Genomic DNA, 24445 nt, shown 5'->3' on the forward strand with positions numbered 1-24445 from the left:
GTCTTAGTATGATTCTTGAAATGCAAAATGTGTTCGTACTTATACTCTTTGAAAACTTTGAAAACGTACTCATAACTTTGAATAAAAAAAATAAGCAAAATAATAATATCTAATTGTCGTGGGGCGCCAATCTGGATGCTTGCCAAGGGCGCCGTGGGACCACGCTACGGCTCTGACTACCGTAGATTGTTTTTTATTTCGAACATTTTTCTTGCGTGCCGGAGCAAACGGATTTCAGAAAACGGAAGTGTACTGCTAAGCTTGTAAAAACAAATAGAAAATAGCATTATTCTAAAACGTATGCTTTATTTATTCAGTATTATGTGGCCCATCAATACATGCATTCATTTTGAAATATGAATCACAGATGGGAAATAATATTATATTTTGTTAATTTGTATTTTGTATGAGAACTTATTTGACACGGTGTAAATATGTATTCATGACCTACAGACAGGGATAAAAATTTCGCTATACAAAATCATCACTCGTATAACCTCACGTACGCTCTTGGATGCTCCCTATCGATTCCATGATTCCATCTTATTTAACATGGACCCCAAGCCCATGTCTTGTTTTTGCCGGTTTCCATTTCCAGGAGTCGAAGTCATGTGCCACCATCGATTTTTTTATCGTACTTAACTCACACTGCTGCACATTTTAAATCACCACACAATATTTCATTCCGGAATGCTTTCCAATTTCATGCCATTAAGCGCGGGAACCCCTTTGCGGAAACCTGCAACGTGCAGATCAATTCCATCGCCTCCTAGACCGCAAATGAGATTTTGGTCTCCCGACACCAGCTCAGCTGCTGCTCCCCATTCCGTAGGATGCGATGCCGACCGACCATTTTGTCGTCCGGGCGGAAAGAGCAAAGGGCAACCATCAATAAACACGATTAATGCTGCGAAAAGCTTCATGACACAACACAACACAGTATCTCGGCCGAGATCGGATTACGATATTTACCGTGAAATTGAAATTGCGTTACGATGGCAATGTAATTAAAAATATTATAATTTGATTTGACGAGAATGAGCGCAGTAAACAACGCTTTATGATGGCATTTTCAAAGTTCAATCTGATTGTTCGAGTTTATAGCTATGAGGAAGTTAAGATTAAATAGAGTTTATGCAATACTATAGAATGCACATATAAGATTAGAACACTGTGGCAACTTTGACGCTGTCCAAAACCATAAGGTTCGAAATTTGGCCATCTCAGACTTCCCTGATCCCCTCTCTTAAATTTTCTACACATGAAAAGTTGAAAATTTGTACGAAGCGTAGATTTTGGGCAGACCATCTCAATATATTACAAAAGCCTAGAAAAACTTCCGCCACTGAAATTCACATTTTGGCTCAGATGCAAATCTCAGTGCTTGTAAAAACGTGTAGGTTGTGATCTATTGATTTTAGAAAAAACTTACCATTTCAATGACTTCAGAGAAGTCTTTGTTCAGATCATCTATTACAAACGGGTATCCATTTTGTTGTGACGTGTTTTTTAAATGTGTTGAGTTTATCTGGAAAAGGAAAGAATATGTAAAGTATTATTATTGTGACAAAAGAAAAACTTTCTTTCTGATATTTAAATTTTAGTTTGCGCTCCTATTCGTATTCGCGTAGGAAAAAACGCATCATATACCTAGATTTTGGAAAGGCGAAAGAGCCTTCAATACTATCTACAGTGATTGCTCATTTGATTTTTTTTCTAAAATATTTGCTGCCTCATGAATATGAAAAACGTTTATTTGTGCCTTTTTTCAAGTGTTGTAATGCACCTATTTCATAATAGGGAATTTTTATTCCACCTTCCTGTACACTAAGAAAAAGTCACCGACTTCGGTAATGTTTTACCGACATCACAACTGTTAAGTTTGTTTTACAAGGAAAAATTCGGTAAGAGTATCAACTTTTACCGAACTTCGTTAGAGTTTGATAGAAAAACGACATTAATTTACCGAAATTTGGTAATTTTTTTTTACATAATTTCGTTAAAATTTCGTTACCGAACACTCAGCAGCTGAGATTTCGGTAAAACCATCGACGGTTTTTTTTTATTCTTTCAGGGCTCCTTTAAGAAATTTATCTTTTTTCCTCAGAAATATATTCAAGAAATCTTTTAGGTTGATTTCCGTGGGTTCCTTCTGGAAAACTATCAGAAATCACTTAAGACATTATTCTAGCTAACAAAATTGTTTTGAAGTTATCCAGGGACTTCTTCAAATTTTTCTACAGGAATTCTTTCAAAGATTTTTCATTAATTCGTCCAGAGATTCCTGCAGAAATTCGTTCAGGTTTACCAAAGATTTATTCAGGAATTGCTCTTGTGCTCCCATTAAAGATTCCAGCACGACCAGAAAGTCTTGCTAGAATTTTTCGAGAGATTGTTGCATGACTTTCAGTGATTCAGGCAAGCATTCCTCAAGAGATTCAAGCAGGGTTTTATACAGAGATTCCTGAAGGATTTCCTACAGATTTTCTCCACGTTTTTTTCAAAAAAATTTTCAGACTTATTTCCAAGAAATTTCTGCAGAAATACCTTTTGTTTTTTAATCCTAACAGACGCTTATCTAGGCATTTTTCCATGTATGCATACAAGATTTTTTTTTCAATAATTCGTCCACAGAATGCTCCAAGAATACATTCAGAAAATCCTCCAAGAATTGTGTGAAAAGATTTCTTTAGGATAGTTTTCCTGATATTTCTCCAAAAAGCTCTTAATAAATTCCTCCTAGCACTTCTTAAAAAAAATCCCCCGGGATATCTTCAGATATTCCATTAGAAATTTATTAAAACTTCCCAAAATTATTTCTCGATCAATTTCAGGATTAATGGAAATCCTTAAAACAAATCTTCACTTTCTAGAAAACAAAAATGACGTCAGGCTTCTGAGGGAACTCTGCAAGTAATTCCGAAGAAAAAGTGCTTGCAAAATTTTTTCTGGAGAAATCCGTGGAGGAAATTCTGAAGAAATCTCTTCAATAAAAGTCTGTTCAGAAAGTAATTTCAGAAGAGATTTGTTCACCAAAATCCTTTAACTTCTACAAGCTGGAATTTCTCAAGGAAATCCTAGATAAATTCTTCAAAAAACTACAGAAGAAATAAAATAAAAATATTTAAAATTTTAAAGGAATGTTTGAAAGAATACCTGAAAGAACTAGGCAGTTATGCATAAAAATATTGCTTGAAAAATTCTTTGAAAAACGCTAAGAACATGTTCTGGGGGAATTATTGAAAGAATCCTTGGAAAAAAAATAATAAATAAATTATAAAAAAAGTCCATGAAGGAAGGTCTTAATAAATTCCTGGAAAAACTGAATAAAGTCCTGGAAAAACAACTCTGCAAGTAAAGCATTGTCCAGTTAGAATCCGGACGCAAAGGATAATTTATTGTGACGCTCTCAATGATCATAATCGTATTTTTTTTACAGCAGTCTGATCATAAACAAGTCCTCTATTGACGGTGAAAATTTCATCGATTTTCTTGCTACGAGTGAAAAGTTATTTCAGATTGAAGACAAGTGAAGGAAAAAATCTTGCACAAACACGCTGAAAATTAAGCGTGGTCAGGTACGACAGTCACGAAAAATGTTAATGTCTCCATAACCATTATGTGTGATGTGCACAGCTGTTGTTAACCATGCCATGAGGAAGTGCCCAAGGAAGATTGAAGTTTATGTTCATGGATAAATCTGCTTGGAATTCCAAGATTTGCCAGGAAGTTCGAGCTCTGGACATCGTTTTCTCACATCACGATTTTGACACCAAATGTGTACAAAGATGATAACCTCAAGAATCGCGTGCTGCTTTTCAAAAATGCACACAAGGGATCTGTAGAGGTTTGAGCTAATTTGGTGAGCTATCACGACAGCCTGAGATGTGTAGTGGTGTCATCACTGTTGGACAGTGTTTATTAACGAAAAAACACTCAAATTTCGCTTCTTTGGAATTCACTGAATAGCCCTTAATTTCGCAAGAAGAGAAATATTTGGCAAAGTTTCTTTGGAATCCTAATCAGATTGGTAGAGGGTCTCAGGACACTACAGAGATGACCTGATTGTTAAACAAATCCGCCGAAGGGGTTGATGTTAAAATTTACTACCATTGTGCAGATTTTTAAGGAAGTAATCACGGAAAAAATAAGAAAATGTATTAAAAATTAAATTAAATAATTTTAATGATATTTTTCCATGAAACTACAGTAAATTATCTTTGTTTTGAGGGCTTCACGTTTTCTGTATGTTATTCCACCTTTGAGATATAAGTGATTATCTGCGTCCGGATTCTAACTGGACAATGCTTTAATTCCGAAGAAAAAGTGCTTGCGAATTTTTTTCTGGAGAAATCCGTGGAGGAAATTCTGAAGAAATCTCTTCAATAAAAGTCTGTTCAGAAAGTAATTTCAGAAGAGATTTGTTCACCAAAATCCTTTAACTTCTACAAGCTGGAATTTCTCAAGGAAATCCTAGATAAATTCTTCAAAAAACTACAGAAGAAATAAAATAAAAATATTTAAAATTTTAAAGGAATGTTTGAAAGAATACCTGAAAGAACTATGCAGTTATGCATAAAAATATTGCTTGAAAAATTCTTTGAAAAACGCTAAGAACATGTTCTGGGGGAATTGTTGAAAGAATCCTTGGAAAAAAATTAATAAATAAATTATAAAAAAAAGTCCATGAAGGAAGGTCTTAATAAATTCCTGGAAAAACTGAATAAAGTCCTGGAAAAACTTTTGGAGAAATCCCTGGAAGAACTTTTTGAATCTCTAGAGAATTTTCCAAAGGAATTTCCTAAAAAAAATTCCTGGAAAATCCCTGAATAAATTATGTCATACTTGAACGAAACTCTGAGGAAATTCAAGCAATAAGTTCTGAAAAAGCTGCTGAAACAAAATCTGAATTTCTAAAGGAAACCCCTGGAGGAATTTCTGAAAAAACAATGTTCGAATCTTTGTAGAAAATTGCTTCTGAAATTATACCTTTTAAATAAACGTTTGAAAAAAAAATCTTGAAGAAAATCGAAGGAAGAATTTCGTGAGAAATTTTGGAGAAACCCCCAAAAAAAATATTTAGAAAAATCGTCGACGGATTATCGACAGCTGACAAGATCTTCACCGTGCGGCAAATTCTCCGAAAATGCTGCAAATTCCAGGTCCTAACGCATTGTCTGCTCATCGACTTCAAGGCGGCGTACGACAGTATCAATCGCACACAGCTATGGAAAATCATGGACAAGAACGGCTTCTCCGGCAAATCCACTAAATCAAAGTAACGATTAATGCTGTAAAGAACTGTCTTGTTCTTGCGGCTTTGTTTTCTGTCAGTTTTTTTTTTCAAGTATGAAGAATTTGTTTTTGTTATATTTTCTTGAGTATCACAATTACAATACAGTTTTGCACTATTATATGCAAAATACCTAGAAGATCCTTTCGAAACCAAAAATGATTAAAACAATATTGCAGTTTTGGCAAAAATAGTTTAAATAGGGTTCGGCTATAATAGGTTCATATAGCCACAGCTGTAAAAGTGTGGGTATTCAGCTTGATCATGCTGAAGATGATGGGGTCGATTCCCGGTCCAGGAACTTTTCGAAATGAAAATATCCCTGACGTCCTTAGGCATAAAGTATGTTCGAACCATCCATACGATACACAGGAGCAACATAATCACTAGTAGAGGATGCTGAGCAGCAGGCTATGTCCCAGTGGGGACGTATGCCAATAAAAAGTGATTACACATGATTAACTTTTGGTCTGTCTCAAGAGCAAACTTATGTGTGTCTGACAGATTTTGGGCCGCTGAATCCGAATCCAGATTTGCTCCAGCACGTCACAATTTTGAGCTATACCCCAATTTATAGGGCAAAATATGCAATTTGAGGCCTTTTTCACTGCCAGCCATTAAGCATGGAATAGTTATTTATGTAACGAGTTGCAAAAAGTTGATTTTTTCAGCACGAGTCGTACATTTATCCAACGAGGCTGGCCGAGTTGGATAAATACGAAGAGTGCTGAAAAAATCGAGTTTTGCAACGAGTTTCATACAAAATTTTATGCAATGATTTTTTTTCATAATGCAACCCATTTGAGTTGCATAATGTTCATAATGCAACTCAAATGAGTTGCATTATGAACATTATACAACTATTTTTCATTATGCAACTCATTTCAGTTGCATAATGAGCCAGTTCGGAAAAGTTGGCCATTATGATACCAAAATTAGTTATATAAAATGTAAATTATGATACTGAATTGCATAAACATTTTTTTTAAGAAATCAAATGGTAAATTGGTCAATTAACACCTATGTGCCTGTGCCTCATTTTGCACCCTATTTCAAAACTTTAAAAATCTGATTCTCAGCCGTTTCTCAACGAAAATTTGTGAAATTTTGACAGTTGATCACAAATTCCTTCTAGTTTATGGAACCGGTATCATGGTTCCGATTTTTTCCGTTGTTCCGGATTTATGGCCGTGGGTACTGGGGTAACCTCCTTATCAGATAGAGGTGCAACCTATAATTCGCCTTCGAAAACTAGCTTGCGGCATTCCAAACTTCATGATTTTGCAAAACAAGAGTATTGGAGCATATTTCTAGAGATGCAGAATACACTGGCCACATCTCCGGATGTTCCGGAAACCTGGTGCCCTCAGGGAAGTGGCCACTTTCTGACCGGTTCTGAAACCTAGCTTGCGACATATCAAACTTCATGATTTTGTAAAACAAGACAATTGGTACATGTTTTGAGAGATTTCGGATACACTGGTCACTTCTCCGGATGTTCCGGAAACCTGGTGCCCCCAGGGAAGTGGTCACTTTCTGATAAGTTCTGAACCCTAGCTTGCGACATATCAAACTTCATGATTTTGCAAAACAAGACTATTGGTACATCTTTTCAGAGATTTCGGATACACTGGCCACATCTCCGGATGTTCCGGAAACCTGGTGCCCCCAGGGAAGTGGCCACTTTCTGACCGGTTCTGAAACCTAGCATGCGACATATCAAACTTCATGATTTTGCAAAACAAGAAAATTGGTACATGTTTTCAGAGATTTCGGATACACTGGCCACATCACCGGATGTTCCGGAAACCTGGTGCCCCCAGGGAAGTGGTCACTTTTTGACCTTGGATAGAGACGAACCAGCCAAGGGCTGAAAGTCTCTTTAATAAAGACAAATCAATCAATCAACTTTCTGACCAGTTCTGAACCCTAGCTTGCGACATATATACTTCATGATTTTGTAAAACAAGACTATTGGTACATGTTTTGAGAGATTTCGGATACACTGGTCACTTCTCCGGATTTTCCGGAAACCTGGTGCTCCCAGGGAAGTGGTCACTTTCTGACCAGTCCTGAACCCTATCTTGCAACATATCAAACTTCATGATTTTGCAAAACAAGAAAATTGGTACATGTTTTCAGAGATTTCGGATACACTGGCCACATCTCCGGATGTTCCGGAAACCTGGTGCCCCCAGGGAAGTGGCCACTTTCTGACCAGTTCTAAACCTTAGCTTGCGGCATATCAAACTTCATGATTTTGCAAAACAAGACTATTGGTACATGTTTTGAGAGATTTCAGATACACTGGCCACATCTCCGGATGTTCCGGAAACATGGTGCCCCCAGGAAAGTGGCCACTTTCTGACCGGTTCTGAAACCTCGCTTGCGACATATCAAACTTCATGATTTTGCGAAACAAGAAAGACCATGTTTCTAGAGATTTCTGATGCATCGGCCACTTCTCCGGTTGTTCCGGAAAGTTGATATGTCGCGAGCTAAGGTTCAGAACTGGTCAGAAAGTGGCCACTTTCCTGGAGACACCAGGTTTCCGGAACATCCGGAGATGTGGCCAGTGTATCCGAAATCTCTCAAAACATGTACCAATAGTCTTGTTTTGCAAAATCATGAAGTTTGATATGCCGCAAGCTAAGGTTTAGAACTGGTCAGAAAGTGGCCACTTCCCTGGGGGCACCAGGTTTCCGGAACATCCGGAGATGTGGCCAGTGTATCCGAAATCTCTGAAAACATGTACCAATTTTCTTGTTTTGCAAAATCATGAAGTTTGATATGTCGCAAGCTAGGTTTCGAAACCGGTCAGAAAGTGGCCACTTCCCTGAGGGCACCAGGTTTCCGGAACATCCGGAGAAGTGGCCAGTGTATTCAGCATCTCTAGAAATATGCTCCAATACTCTTGTTTTGCAAAATCATGAAGTTTGGAATGCCGCAAGCTAGTTTTCGAAGGCGAATTATAGGTTGCACCTCTATCTGATAAGGAGGTTACCCCAGTATCCACGGCCATAAATCCGGAACAACGTAAAAAATCGGAACCGTGATACCGGTTCCATAAACTAGAAGGATTCTGTGATCAACTGTCAAAATTTCACAAATTTTCGTTGAGAAACGGCTGAGAATCAGATTTTTAAAGTTTTGAAATAGGGTGCAAAATGAGGCACAGGCACATAGGTGTTAACCTGTAAATTAACGAGCCATGGGAAATATTTTGTTTTGTATTTTTACCAAATTTGATAGATTTAAGCATTTTATGTTAGTATGTAAACTTGCATGCAACTTTTGGAGGGTGACTTGTATGGGAAATATCGTACCTAACATAAACACCGGGATTATGAGCTATGAGATTTCTGAAATTTGTAAGTTCACTAGCGCCGCCTAGTGACAGAATTGCGAATCAAGTCTATGCCATACTGATCAACTTTGCCAAAGACATCAACTTTCTAAGTTATCAGGATTCTGAGCAATGAGATTTCTAAAAATTTTATGTTTACTAGCGCCGTCTAGTGACAGAATTGCGAAGCAAGTGTTCAATTTTATGTAAATCTAGGTCATATTGATCAACTTTGCCGAAGACACCAACTTTCTTAGTTGTCAGGATTCTGAGATTTCTAAAATTTGCATGTTCATTAGCGCCGCCTAGTGGCGGAATTGCGAAACAAGTGTTCATTTTTATGTAGGGGAAAAGCGGGTAACACCGTCAGGGTGGGTAAGCCCGTCACCTCAATGATTCTACCAGAAAATAGTTAATTAGTAGCTTTTTGGCCACACCTTATTTGTTTTTACCGTTTTTACTCTTTTGAGACACATAATACCAACATGGACCTGTCAAACGCGAAGAAAATAAACAAAACAAACGCACACATTGTTGCACCAACGGTGGATGTAATTTTTCGTCGGTAGAATTTAGCCTCTGGATTACAAAACAAGTATATAAATTTATTTTAATCAATCAGGTATTCTCATCTGTACTATTCTTTAGTGCCAAGATTCATCGAAAGGTCAGTTTCAACAATTTTTCAGAAATTACGGTGCAATTTAGGAAAAGTTGGCTTTTCGGGTAAACCCGTCACTCATCGTGATGCATCGGCGAGGATTATTTCAGGAACTCTTTTTTGGATTTCTTCAGGTATTCCTCCAGTGATTCTTCAAGGAATCACCTGAGGGCTGACAAAATAGAATCATAATTATTTTTATCTAGTTCAGTTAATCGAGGTGCAATCATGTTCAACGCTTTACGGAGCAGAAAGTTACGATATATCGAGGTATGACCGTGTGTGTGATGGGTTCGATTTCCAGTCGGTCCAGGATCTTTTCGTAAAGGAAATTTCCTTGACTTTCTTGGGCATATTCTATAAAATATCTTCGTACCTGCCACATGATATACACATTCAAAATGGTCATTGGCAGAGGCAGCTCTCAGTTAATAACTGTGGAAGGGCTCATAGAACAAGTATAACAACAGGCTTTTTCCAGTTGGAACATAATGCCAAGAAGAAAAAGAAGAAGAGAACGAGCGAGGTGTTTTGGTAGTATGGACTTTTTAACAACGGTGCGAAAGGTTAAATCATAGGCTGTTCTTTCCAGTTATACTGATGTACATGGAGAACAACGGCATGATCGCGTAAGTAGTTTTTTCCTTATTTGGCATTCGGCCAAACCGCAAAAAGACCCTTTTTGCCAAATGGATGATTAGAGAAATTGGTAAACCATCACTAATCATCAAAAATATATTGGAAACATTTTCAAATAAAAATCTTCAAAAGTATCTTGAAAAAAAAAGGTATGACGGACTTTCCCCATAGAGATGACGGTCTTAGCCGCACTTCATTAACAATATCAATATTTAATATGTTTGTGTTATGTTCATAATTCGGAGGAATAAACATATTTTGAATATTTTAATGTACAAATCTTATAAAATACTAATGTATCAAACACTCTGCGTGGTCAAAATATAAAATTACCTCTTACATTAATTTTGAATAATCCCAATGCTTAAGGTGACGGGGTTACCCCTTCCTCCCCTAAGTCTATGTCAACTTTGATCAACTTTGCCGAAGACACCTGCTTTCTAAGTTATCAGGATTCTGAGCTATGAGATTTCTAAAATTTGCATGTTCACTAGCGCCGCCTAGTGGCAGAATTGAGAAACAAGTGTTCATTTTTATATAAGTCTAGGTCATACTGATCAATTTTGCCGAAGACACTAACTTTCTAAGTTATCGGGGTTTTGAGATATGAGGTTTTGAAAATTTGCATGCTCACTAGCGCCATCCAGCGGAGGAATTTCGAACTTCACAACTCATCATCAGTAAGCTATTTACGTACCCAACCACTTTCCCGAAGACACTATCCTTCCAAATTGTCAGGGTCTTGAGCTGTCGCATATCGTAACGTTTGCTTGACAACTAGATATGGTTCCTGTAGTGCAATTTATCATCAAACTGTTGATGGTACCTCTAGCGGCCAAATGGTCAACTAATCATATGAACCAAATCTCTAAATGGCAGATGTTTTCAATCCCTAAAAATTTGCCGAAAAAAGTATTGCGCTATCTCTTAACATACCCGAGATAATAGGTCACACCCCCAAAAGCCGAAATCCCATAAGCTGTTAGTCTCCTATTAACCCTCCTTTGGCATTAGCGTCATTTTTGACCCAAACCGTACACTACGTCAGCGAGTTGCTGCCAACGTGATGCAAAAGGAAGGTTAAGCGGATTCCTATTGCACCCCCCGACCAGTGATCTTATAGGAGTCTCGACTGTACGATGTTAAATTTGATGCCGCGTCTCATACAGATCTCATATTTGTAACCTTCAAAAGAATAAAAAAATCGATGTTTTCGGGGAATACCATTGCCAATGCATGTGTACGTACACACCGAAAAGTTTCTTATGGATTTTCATCTCCTGTGCTTAAATAACTCGTTCCGTAAAAAAAGTGCTCACTCCCCAATGGCCGAGGTGTAATAAATTCCTCCAATGGGTTTTCCGAGCCATAACCCAGCGGGGCAGCATATGGGAGAAAACAACACTCGTATTCCCTTCGGTACTCTTTATGTTTTCCCTGCAAAACATGACGTTGTTTATATACACAACTAGTGTGTATCTGCGGCACAGGGCTAACTCCACACAATTCGTAAACATCCAACCCCTTGAGCAATGGCAATGAAGCATATGTCGGCAAACCTTCAGGGGCTGTTCATTGCCTACGCACATCGATTTTTGAACGTTCTAGATCCCCTCCTTTCTTGATGACTTTTGCTCCATTCACTAATTTCAAAGAATATTTGGAAGGAAGTCTTTATGTCCCGAAATGTCTACGTAGTTCATGAACATCCCATGACTTCAAACAGATAATGTGCGCGCGCTTCGGGAACGCCGGACCGTCCACCTATCTATCCATCCATCCATCCATCCGTCCGTCAATCGATGCTCTGGGGCAATATGTCAATTTTAGCTCGTTCCGTTTTCGCTAACCGTTCTGGCCGCGGCTGGGATGGTCGTCGTTTAGTGGAAGTTTCCTCTCGTTTTACCAGGTTGAAGAGGGAGAAGTGGGAGGATTGGTCAATAGAACCCTCCTCCCGCCTGCCTATAGGTACGAGCTGTCTCGTAAAAGTTATGAACACGATCGCCACGAAAATCGATGGCAGATGGGGGGTGAAGGAAAAGCGAGGTGATAAATTACTTTGGAAAACAACGCGGGCAGACAGAAGTGCGCGTCTTTGGGTCGCGTGGACGCGATTGAAACGTTCAAAGGGCTTGACGGGTGTGTAGGTGTTTAAGTATAAGACAATTTTCTAACGGAGAGTGATAATTGATGAATGTAAACATACATGTACTCAGAACCGATGCGGTCAACGGGTGTGCTTTTCGTAGTTTCTTAATCACAAATTTGCATTCTGCTGCGTCATATCATTTCCGGATGTTTTAAGGCATAGTATTTCATTGCTTGCATAAGTATATGTATATTGTCGAAATATTAAACACGCGGGTGTTCTACAAGACCAAGCCAAAGATTTCTGGGATTTCTCGGTCGGTTGAGAACTTTTCGACATGAAACTTTCCTTCATTTCCTTGGACGTAGATTATCCTCAGGTAACACACTTGTTACAGAAGAGTCACGGCGGCGCAGGAGTCACTGTGACATACTTCTATCAAGTACGTATGTATTAGTTAGAAGTAAGTCACAGTGGTGGAGCGGACCTGGTTCATTAATTTATTTAGTTCATTATCAAATTCTGAATCAACAATTTGCCGCCATAATACTCGATTTGAAGCTGCAGCTCTCCAACGTCGGTCACGCCCAACGCTCGCCAGATCACGCTCCACCTGGTCCACTCATCGTACTCTCTGCGCTCCACGCCTTCTTGTACCAACCGGTTAGCAAACACCAACGTTGCAGGGTTGTTGTTCGGCATTCTTGCAACACGCTCTGCCTACCGTATCCGCCCAGCTTTAGCCACAGGATGTTGGGTTCACCGTAGAGTGCAGCGAGCTCGTGGTTCATCCTTCTCCGCCACACACCGTTCTCCTGCACGCCGCCGAAGATCGTCCTTAGCACGCGTCGCTCGAAAACTCCGAGTGCTTGCAGGTCCTCCTCGTATTTCACGGCTCACGTTATTGTCAGCCGTTAGCAAGGAACCGAGGTAGACGAATTCTTCAACCACCTCGAAAATATCCCCGTCTATCGTAACATCGCTGCCAAGGCTTGACCTGTCTCGCTCAGTCGCACCTACCAGCCTGTACTTTGCCGCATTCACCACCAGTCCGACCTTTGCTGCTTCACGTTTCAGGCGGGTGTACAGTTCTGCCACCGTTCCAAATGTTCAAGCAATAATATCCATATCATCCGCAATGTCCAATAATATTCATATCATCCGCAAAATAGACAAATTGGTCGGATTTCGTGAAAATCTTTCCCCGGCTGTTGAGCCCGGCTCGACGCATAACACCTTCCAGAGCGATGTTGAATAGTAAGCAGGAAAGTCCATCACCTTGTCGTAGTCCCCGTCAAGATTCAAATGAACTGGATAGTTCACCCGAAATCCTTACACTGTTCTGCACACCTTCCATTGTTGCTCTTATCAGTCTGGTAAGCTTCCTGGGAAAGCTGTTCTCGTCCATGATTTTCCATAGCTCTGTGCGGTCGATACTGTCGTATGCCGCCTTGAAGTCGATGAACAGGTGGTGCGTTGGGACCTGGTATTCACGGCATTTCTGGAGGATTTGCCGTACGGTGAAGATCTGGTCTGTTGTCGACCGGCCGTCGATGAAACCGGCTTGGTAACTTCCCACGAACTCATTTACTTTAGGTGAAAGACAACGGAAGATGATCTGGGATAGCGCTTTGTAGACGGCATTTAAAATGGTGATCGCTTGAAAGTTCTCACACATTAACTTGTCGCCTTTCTTGTGGATGGGACAGATTATCCCTTCCTTCCACTCCTCCGGTAGCTGTTCGGTTTCCCAGATCTCGACTACTAACTGGTGCAGACAGGTGGCCAACTTTTCCGGGCCCAGCTTGATGAGTTCTGCTGCGACACCTTCCTTACCAGCCGTTTTGTTGTTTTTGAGCTGGTGGATGGCATCCTCAACTTCTCTCAGCGTGGAAGTTGATTCGTTTCCGTCCTCTGCTGCACCAACATAGGCATATCCTCCGCTGCCTTGATCCCCCGTGCCTACATTCTCTTCGCCATTCATGTGTTCATCGAAGTGCTGCTTCCACCTTTCGATCACCTCACGTTTGTCCGTCAAAAGGCTTCCGTTCTTATTCCTGCAGATTTCGGCTTGCGGCACCTAGCCCTTGCGGGATGCGTTTAGCTTCTGTTAGAACTTAAGTGTTTCTTGTGAACGGCACAGCAGTTCCATTTCCTCGCACTCCGCTTCTTGCAGGCGGCGCTTTTTCTCCCGAAAGACACAGGTCTGCTGCTTTCGCTTCTGTCTGTATCGCCCCACATTCTATCGGTTTCCATGCTGCAGCATTACCCCCCGCGCTGCGTCCTTCTCCTCCAGAACCGCACTGCACTCCTCGTCGAACCAATGGTTTCGTCGACTCCGTACTACGTACCCGATAGTGCTCTCGGCTGCGTTGTTGATGGCTGCTTTGACTGTACTCCAGCAGTCCTCCAGCGGGGCCACATCGAGCACACCCTCGTCCGGCAACGCTACCTCGAGATTCTGCGCGTATGCGGTGGCGACATCCGGTTGCTTCAGTCGCTCTAGATCGTACCGGGTACTGTACATTGGTAATAACGGAGAGTTTTCTTGTGGTGAGCTCCAGGTGTAACGATACGGGAAGCTATGCTGGAAGAAGGTGCTACGAATGGTCATGTTCTTGGAGGCGGTGCAATCGATGAGGCGTAGGCTATTTTTGTTCGTCTACTGGTGGGCGCTGAACTTTCCAATCGTCGGTCTGAATTCCTTCTCCTGGCTTTCCTAAGCGTTTAGGTCCCCTATGATGATCTTGACCTACGGGTTCTGCATTGGCAATTCCTCCAACTATAGTGTGCTAAATAGCTAGGTTCGAGCGCCAGTCTTCAACGGGGGTGATGTTTAAGTTATCACAAAACCAAAAAAAAAGATATTAGGTTTTGTGATGATTCTCAAAAATTGAAGAATTTCTGATTGAAAAGACCTTGCTGGAACCTCTAGAATAATCTTTTGAGAAATTTTTTAGCAGAATTCTTGGCTAAATCTATGATTCCTGGGAGGATTTCGTGGATGGACATATTTACAAAGGAATCCGAGCCAAAGGAATTACAGCCCTCTGTAAAGATTCCTAGAAAATTTCTTAACGATTTTCTGTAACAAATCCTTGTAAATATCTCTTGAAAAAATTCTGAATAAATCCATGGAAAAATTCCAAGAAGTACCCACGGAGGAAAACATGGAAGACTTTCCGAGAAAATGACATGGAGCAATACCAGGAATACCGAGAGGAATTTCTGAAGGAATCTCTATATGTATTTTTGTAGAAATCATTGAAAAAATTCCTGCTGGAACCACTGAACGAAATTATGCGGAAATCACAGGTCGAATTCCTTAATAAATTGTTGGGGGCATTCATGCGGGTATTTCTAATGGAATCTATAGAGCATTTCCACCTCAAAGCACGAATCGCGTAGACGCGACCGTTTTTCATGTTATTTGTTTTGTAATATTCTTCATCTAACTGTTGAAAAGTGCGTATGGACAACAACCTAAATTAATTCTTCAAACATGCAGTAGCGAAAGAGGTCCGAATCCCGATCTCTAGTGATTAAAGTTACGGTTCTCCGGGTAGAAACGGACGGGAAACTGGAATATCGAATGACGGTTGAAAGATTGAAAAATCTACATGACGAAAAACAACCAAAAACTCGATTCCTTGATAAAGATCCGATACGGATCGAAACGTCGGAGTAAGGGAACATAAGGTGTTTTTGATCTCACAATCGAACTGAAAAGCCAAGAAATTCTCCAAAAAAATATTATAACTTGAAAACGGTTTGTTTGATTTTATTGATGTCTCTAAAGATGTTTCAGGATATTTGAAGGACTTTTTGACAAAATGCGCTGAGAGAAATATTCATTGTGAAGCTATGTTAAGTATCATATAACTTCAATTTTCCAAAATACTTGCCATTCGATTTTTTAATTATTTTTTTGGTAGAAAGCTGGCTTTCAGTATCAAAATTTGCCAAGCAGGATAGTCAATTGCTTTTAACCTTTTAGGACGCACTCTGTTTTAAAATGTACAACACCACCAAAAACCTCGCTCGTCGTAGACAGTGCGAGCGCGGTGCAGTTTCAGATACTTTTAGGGCGCATCTTGAAAGGTTAACTATTTTTTTCCGAAATTTTCTTTTTCATCGATTTTTAAAACAAGCAAAAGGAAACTGTTTGGCCAGGAACCGTCCCCACGTTGTGACTTTTAAAATAAATATAGACGAGGTGTATAATTGTTCTGCCATGGCAGCGGTCAGAGTAACTACTGAACTTTATTATTGATGTTGAGATTACATAAGTAAACATTTAGCGACATCTAAACGTGAAATATATAATCTTTATTGATAGGGTGAGACATTTGCGCGAACAGAAACATTTTTTGAGAATTTTTATTTCTAACAGATTCCAATGAGAAAAAAAACTTTTTTCCTATATCAAACCATACTTAAGTTACAGCAAATTCGAAAAATAAAAAAAATGGACCTTCTCTAATATAATTCGAAACGGTTCGAAAATCCACATATTTGAGAAATTATTGATTTTTTTCATCAAAACTGTAGAAAAGTAAAAAAATCTTCACACGCTCCCATACATTTTCATTCATTTATTTGATTTTCAAAATTAGCAGTAACTTAAGTATGGTTGGATGTAAGAAAAAAATTACGTCTAGTTTGTTCATTGGATTTTGTACGCAAAATCAATGTTTGAATTACAATCTTAAACATTGTTTCCTTTTGATTGCTTAAAAATCGACGAAAAATTAAAAAAAATAAAGAAGAAATAGTTAGAAACCTTTGACCATCCTGGGCTACTTGTAAAATTTAGGGATTAGCTTTCTACAGAAAAATAAAAAAAAAACTCTAAAGGTAAGATTTTTGGAAAATTGAATTTATATAATATCAAACAAAGAATCCGCAATGTATATTACTCTCAGTGTATTTTATAAGTCCTTCAAATATCCTCAAACATCTTCGAAGACACTATTTCAATCCAACAAACCGTTTTCGAGTTATAATTTTGTGTAGAAGGAAATTAGATTTTTTTTTCATTTGCCCTTAAAAAAGTTATGTGATTGATGAGAAATGGTTATGTGATGATGCAAAAATATCTTATCTCTCTTCTTCTTCTTCTGAATGGCTTTACGTTCCCACTAGAGCTTGGCCTGCCTCTCATCAGTTTAGTGTTCCTTCAGTACTTCCACAGTTATTGATTGAATGGCTTTCTTTCCCGAGCAAAGTCCAACAACATAATGATAGCAAATCCAAAACACGATTTGTAATCAGCAGCAAATTGATATCACATTTTAATATCGAATTATCTTGAATTTATTTGATTTCAAATTTTGATTTCGTTTTGCTGTCACTTTAAATTATTATAAATATTAAAGTGTGAGTAATTTTAAAACTTCTAGGCATTCTAGTTTAATTCATTTAGTCATACAATATTTGTACAATTATCTTATTGTATTTAGGTTTCCATATTAATCGCAAAAACTCTACATTTAATGATTTTTTTTCCTTTTTTGCACTGATTGCAAAAACAGTTATCAATTTGCTATCACTGATGGCAGGAGCTGTTTTCAACTTGCTGTTACGGGAACATTTTTCTGCTCTCATTTTTGACCGTTAAAACGACCAAAACGACAACAACCTGAGTTATCAAAATTTGCAATATCACAACATCAAAACTAGTTTTCAATTTGCTATCAGACTTTGCTCGGGTTGCCTGCCTTTGCATGATTGTAAGGCAAGCACAATGATACACTATGCCCTGGGAGTCAAGAAATTTTTCCCGACCGTAACGGCAATCAATTCCGCCGTCTCCGAATTGGCGATCCATAGCTTTAACCAGGCTAACTGGAAACCCCTATGCAAAAGTATATGCTTTATGAAATCCAGCGCATGAACAAAATCATTTTCCAAATTTAAAATATTGTGTCAAAAATGGCATTTTTTTTCTTGTTTTGGATTGGAAATGCTTTATGGAGAAATCCTTGTCGGAGTCCCAGGTGGCGTTTGTGGTGGAATACCTTTACGAATTCATGAAGAAAACTTTGAATAAGTTTCATAAGAAATCCCTAGAGGTTTTGTCATGGGAAGTATTCTTGAAGGAATTTATGGAGAAAAATCTGATGAAATTTCTGTAGGAAACTCTGCAAGGAGTAAATCATGGAAGATTTTCTAAAATCCCCACTGGAGAAATTTGTGACGGAATCCGTCCATCAGTTTTTGTTTTTTTTTTTTTAAGAAATGGAATAATTTCAGAAGCCATCCATGAGAGGTATTCTGAAAGATTATTTCGAGAAATTTCAGGAGGAATCTCTAGAAAAAAGAATCCCTGACCAAAATTTCAGAATAGATTGCTCGAATATTTTCTCAAACAATTCTTGAAAGAATTATTGACGGAATTTCTGGAAAAATACTTAGATAATATTTTTAAGAAAATTTGGAGGGATTTCTGAAAAAAATCGGAAGATTTACAGAAAAAAACGGTAGAAATTCAGAAGAAGTCCCTGGATAAATTTCCAAATAAATTCCTGATATGTATCTTTTCTTAGACGGAAATTCTAAAAAAAAACCTGAAAGAAATCCCAATATCACAGCGATTAATGGACATAATGCAACTCTTTTTCAATATACAACCGGGCCCGGCAATAAAACTTGGTTCTGAAAGATTTGAAGAAAACTACGTTTTTTAAACTAGCGTAAAGTTGCAAACTATTTTCTTAGATTTTCTAAAAAAACGATAATTTTGATTTTTTAATAATGATAACTCCGGAAAACTATCACGGCGAGGACCTGGGATCGAATCCCACTCCCGACAAACTCGCAAAATGTGAGTTCTTCCTTCGGAAGGGAAGTAAAGCGTGGGTCCCGAGATGAACTAGCCTAGGGCTACAAATCTCGTTAATTCAGATAAAAAACTCAGGAAAACTACGCACAGCTCGAAAAGTCATTCGAAAAACTCCTCATATTTTCTGAAGTAACATGTTGATTTTTCAATTACTCTACAAAATTACAGAAAAATAGAATGGTTTTTGGATTTATTTCAAAAAATACTGACGCATATACGGAGAATAACTTTAATTAGAAAGTAGAGACGAACCAGCCAAGGGCTGAAAGTCCCTTTAATAAAGACAAATCGATCAACCAATAATTAGAAAGCTTTACATCGAAATTCCAAAATTCAGTAATCACAGCAAAATAAATCAAAGTCAAATCTTCAACAAACATGAAAAAAATAATATTTGTTCAAGCTAAAAGGGAAGATGTATTTTTATTTTAGTAATTGCTCTTCTTCATTGTTAATTTCCAGTAATTTATATGGCGTTTACATTTCAGTCCCTAGGAAAGCCTAGAAAACCCAAAAGAAAGTAATATAGGCATCCATTTTCAATTTCCATACAATTAGATACTTGCCTTCGAGCAAGAATGTTCTCCCATTTCCACGAAGTAGATTAATATCCCGCAATCCCTCTGTCTGGGTCTGCCCGCCTCTGCGAATCGGACGGTCAAATTGACCGGATAGAGATCTAGCTAATTACTACTGCCTCTGACCGCCGCAGCCGACGCCGCCACCGCCGCCGTTTCGATGACAGGATGGAGAACCCATTCATTTAGGCTGAGCAAGACGATTGGCTCAATTAGACCGGCTCTGGTGGTCGCTCCGGATACACCACAAGGGCATATGGAAATCAAACCAAAGGCTGGCTCGTGGCCATCCAAACATGTGATCCTCCTCATTTCGGTTTGTTTGAATGGGACACAATTTTTCTCCTTTGCAACGTCATGTGGGTAGAATTTGAAGATTGATTCGATTGAAGAAATCAAAAACATGGAAAATGGCGGGGCTCGAGACTGCAAGATCATCATAAGGGAAAAAGTAGCACTAGACTAAAATATATAAATAGTATAAAAACGTAAAATCATATCGTATATTTTGATTTTTAAATGAACTATTTCTTTCGTGTGACCGGCAGATACAGGGGGTGGTCAAAATGTTTGGGATAGGCAACTTTTTTATCTCTCACAAAAAGTTCAACATGCTGTAACTTTTCATAAAGTGCATCAAAAATTCCCAAATTTTGACTGCTTGTCAACCTATTATATGTGCAACATTGGTACAAATTTGGGCTCGATTGGTTAATCTTTCGCGGGGTTAGAACCGTTCTCGTCAAACACTATTTTTTAGACAATTATTTTTTGAACTGTTATAGGGGAAATTACCTATTCTCGGCCGTTTTGTTCTCTTCGTCTTGGGGCGTTTTTTGAACCCTATTGAACTCAGAGTTGGCCTCAAATCCTTCCCAACTAAGCTGAATGATATAGCCAAGTTTCAGGCAATTTGGTTGACAAAAATCTTCCATGACGAAGAGAACAAACCTGCCGATAATACCCAATGTCACCCTATCTCGGAAACCAGTGAACCAAATTGAATGAAAATTTGAACGTTTATCAACAATATATTGATACTCATTACGACATTATAATATTTAATATTTTCTCACGACGAGTAAAGTTATAGTGGTTTGACATTTTCACCCATATAGAGTAAAATAACTCAATTTTACAATATCGCACAAAAAAATCCAAATAGGTTCTAATATATCTTATTATAGATATCTTAAGAACAGAAGTAGAAAATCTTTGGATATCGAAACTAAAAATTAATCACAGTGATGTAAATTTTTTTCGATTTTTCGAGAAAGCGTCAATCCATCACAACTTTTTGCAACGTGTTAAAAGTACCAATGTTTTTTTAAAAGACACTACACCGTCTTCAACCAGAGGTTGTACAGACTGAACAAGCACTTACATATGACAACGGACAACACACATAACACCCAGTGGCCCAGTGGAGAATTTTCCGTTTCACGAAAAGTTTTCCCCGACTGGAGTGGGAATCGAACCAACACTCCGAGGCTTACGAAACGCCTAGATGACTGACGCCTCTAGCCACACGGCCACGAAGCCCACTTTTCAAGCCTTTTCAAGCAATAATATATTGTTGATAAACGTTCAAAATTTCATTCAATTCAGTTAACTGGTATCCGAGATATGACAGTTCAAAAATAAGTTCTCTAAAAAATCGTATTTTACGAGAACAGTTCCAGCTTCGCGAAAGTTTAACCAATCGAGCCCAAATTTGTACCAATGATGCACATATAATAGGTTGACAAGCAGTCAAAATTTGAGAATTTTTGATGCACTCTATGAAAAGTTACAGCTTGTTGATTTTTTTTGTGAGAGAAAAAAGGTTGCCTATCCCAAACATTTTTGCCACACACATACTCACATACAAAATCCACATACTCACAGATCGAAATCTCAGAAGTTCAAATGCACATATAGAAGTAAGCTTGCGAGTTAATAAGTACAATGTCCAATGAATTTATCTATCGAAAACCGCGTAAATCATGAATTTTACTGAATAATACCAAACAGAGAAAAAAATAATTATTTTACGCATAAAGAGTATTTTTCTACTTGAACTGAACTTTTTATTACTACTTTAAAAACATGTTTTGGAAATGTCAAACCTTGTATCGCCATAAATAACTAGAGAAAGAGAATGAATTGCAATGAAGTTCAAAACACGAGCGTGCTCACAGTTTTGATAAAAATGTTATACATATTTCTATCTTACATTACTTTTTAATTACGACTTTGATACACATTTGATTTGAACTTCTCGTAGCTAGACATGACCAACGGCCAAGTTTTGCAACGTGATGTAATAAAGCTAAATTCAAACCACTGACTGGCTGTCGTATTTATCTGCATCGCAGTCAGAAACTTTTCAAGAGCATGCAAATAAACAGATGCGCGACATTGATAGAGTGCCAGTCGAATCAACCTGCTGCTATATAGCGAGAAGAGCGCTACTGTTAGCCGTTGACAATCCAGTCCAGCCAGCCAGCGCCACCAGCCAGCGGGCTGAGCTCTGAGAGTCCAAACGACCAGACCAACGACAAAAACTGTTTGGGTCAAGTGCGAAAGCGTGATAATGACATGGAACATTGTTCGATTTTATCTTCCCCATTATGACACCGAACTGTGCAGCACACACCAGGGATGATACTTGACGATAAAACAGGAGACATCGGTTCCACGCTGTGTCGAACATAACAGGCTCCACGACAAAGTGTGGTCCGCTCGGTGATACCGAACCGAGCTATAATTACGTTGCGACAGGGAACAAGAGTTCACAAATTTAGATAACTCAATTTTGAGTATCACTTGAAGTGAATGCTTCGGTAATGTCTATACACATTTTCCATTATAAACTGTGTGCTTGGGGTTACAGGTTCGTTACTGTCATGAATCAGGAAAATCCAATATCGTCTGATAAGATCAGAACCCGTACTTGGTTGGGACCTGTGTGATGCAGTGTACAATGATTTATCTATCGCTATCGAGTATCGATGTAAGTTCAACAAGGAATTAGTTCGTTGATACTTTGTCATGCGGGCATTTCACTGTGAAGCCTTGAAATGTCTAACGGTCATTTATTTGATTCAGCTTGTGTAGTTCTCCAAGCAGAAGAATAATGGGAGCTGGATTTCTCTAGCCTACAGCTCTATTGTGCATTTTCAGTGGTCCTCGTATTTACCATCTATCAACCTTTATGAAATATTTCTCAAGCTTGTATGGTAAATTCCAAATGGATTGCTGAACTGAAAAGAATACCTAAGACAGATCGAGATCGGAACCGAAGACGTAAGAATACCGCAACTATCCGTAAATACCAACTACAGTCAGGTTTTTTTTACGCGGGGGATACGTACCGCGTAAAAAACTCAGTTTAAAATTAAACAAAACCGCGTAAAAAAAAGTCTCACCATTTCTCTACGAATCATGCAGAAATAAGACGATGATTTTTTTTTGTGTGGAGTTTCCATTTACGTGGCCGCGTAAATGAAAACCGCGTAAAAAAGACCTGACTGTAATCCGAAGCACTTTAGCAAAGACTGCTTTCACCAGGATGCAGATCTACAGCTTTGGAGAGGTATATTGAAAGAAAATAAACTGATCTAGATCAGATACAGCAAATCTATACCAAAACCAAAGATGTAAAATGTAGCAACTATCAACCTAAAGCATTTTGTTGAAGCCCTCTAAAAGCAAGTTCTAGTGTTCTGGAGAGACATTCTAAAAATATGTCTAGAGCAGTTACAGCCCATCTATATTAATATCTAAGGCTTGTAAATGTGGTAACAATAAATCCAAGACACTTCTTCAAAGACTCCAATCCTTCAGGATACATATCTAGATCACTACATAATCATATTAAAAGATACTACTCATCTAGATCAGCTAAAGCAGATACCTAAAGCATACTTCTGCAGCTAAAGCAGATCTAGAGCACAACCGAAGACTTAAGAATGTAGTACCAACTAATCCAAAGCACTTTGCCGGTGACTCCCCCCATAGGATGCATATCGAATTGAAAGATAAAACTTATCTAGATCAGTTTCAACAGATCTAGATCAAAACCAAAGGCATGAAAGTGTGGCACTAATCAATATGGCCAACTTTGCTGAAGAACCCTAACCCTCTAGGATGCTTCGCAAGAGCACTGGAGCGCTTGTTCGTCGGGAGCTGCAATGGATCGCAGCTAGGGATGTTCAAGATAGTTGCAATCATTTTGTATCACCTCTGCACTATAACTTGTTAGCAGAAATCACGTTTTGCAGTCATTGTATGTTGTCACGACTTAAGGCGAGACTGGAAGCATTTCCTCATTTTTTTGGTTTTGTTTTTTTTTATTAAAAATCGAAGCAATATTTTCAAAATTGATTGATTGATTGATTGATTGATTTTTTTTTGTGGTGGAAAGTATTTTCTATTTTTGCAGAAATCATTTTTTTTTTGTGAAATTTTGTTCAAAAATGGTTTCTGCAAAAACGAAAACATTTTTCATCGCGAAAAAAATTCAGAAGATACCGATACCGATAACCGATTTTGAAAATATTGCTTCGTTATTTAATAAAAAATCAAAAACCAAAAAGTGAGGAAATGCTTCCAGTTTCGCCTTAAATTCGCATGTCAAATAACTGATTTTTTTAAACGTTTCCCACTCACGCTATTCTGGAGGAAAAATGAGCATCTCTAAAAACATGAAAATTGTATAAAACAAAAGCAGAAAGGTTGGGGCAAAGATCCCTGTAATAAAATTTAAATTCGGATCACAGGCGGTTCAGCTGCTCAATGTAAAAGTTCCCACTTTTATCCTGTCACAGTATTTCGAGTGATAAACTTAGGGAAAAGTTTACAAGTCAAAAGTATTTTTCTACGGATGAGTAATTCTCGCTGAAACCAGGCCGCCATTTACATAAAGTCTGGGATTTCAATTTTTTTCTTGCTTATACGCTAGAATATGATAAAAAAGGATGAAAACCACTGTAACGGATAACTTGAAACCCT

At 38.4% G+C, this 24445-nt stretch overlaps 1 protein-coding gene and 1 long non-coding RNA gene across 4 annotated transcripts in view; both read right to left on the reverse strand.

Annotated features, from left to right (window-relative positions):
* Window positions 1-24445, reverse strand: part of LOC134287952 (uncharacterized) — a 746963-nt gene that overhangs the window by 642629 nt on the left and 79889 nt on the right. The gene's annotated exons all lie outside the window — the stretch shown is intronic.
* The window catches only part of LOC109401385 (cGMP-dependent 3',5'-cyclic phosphodiesterase), a 239401-nt gene that overhangs the window by 174058 nt on the left and 40898 nt on the right, over window positions 1-24445 (reverse strand). For all 3 annotated transcript variants that reach the window (XM_062851275.1, XM_062851274.1, XM_062851273.1), the window contains exon 4: window positions 1433-1528. In XM_062851275.1, coding sequence (XP_062707259.1) covers window positions 1433-1528 — 96 coding nt within the window. The remainder of the gene's footprint in view (window positions 1-1432; window positions 1529-24445) is intronic.

Source organism: Aedes albopictus, chromosome 2, assembly GCF_035046485.1.
Source record: "Aedes albopictus strain Foshan chromosome 2, AalbF5, whole genome shotgun sequence".
Taxonomy (NCBI): Eukaryota; Metazoa; Arthropoda; class Insecta; order Diptera; family Culicidae; genus Aedes; species Aedes albopictus.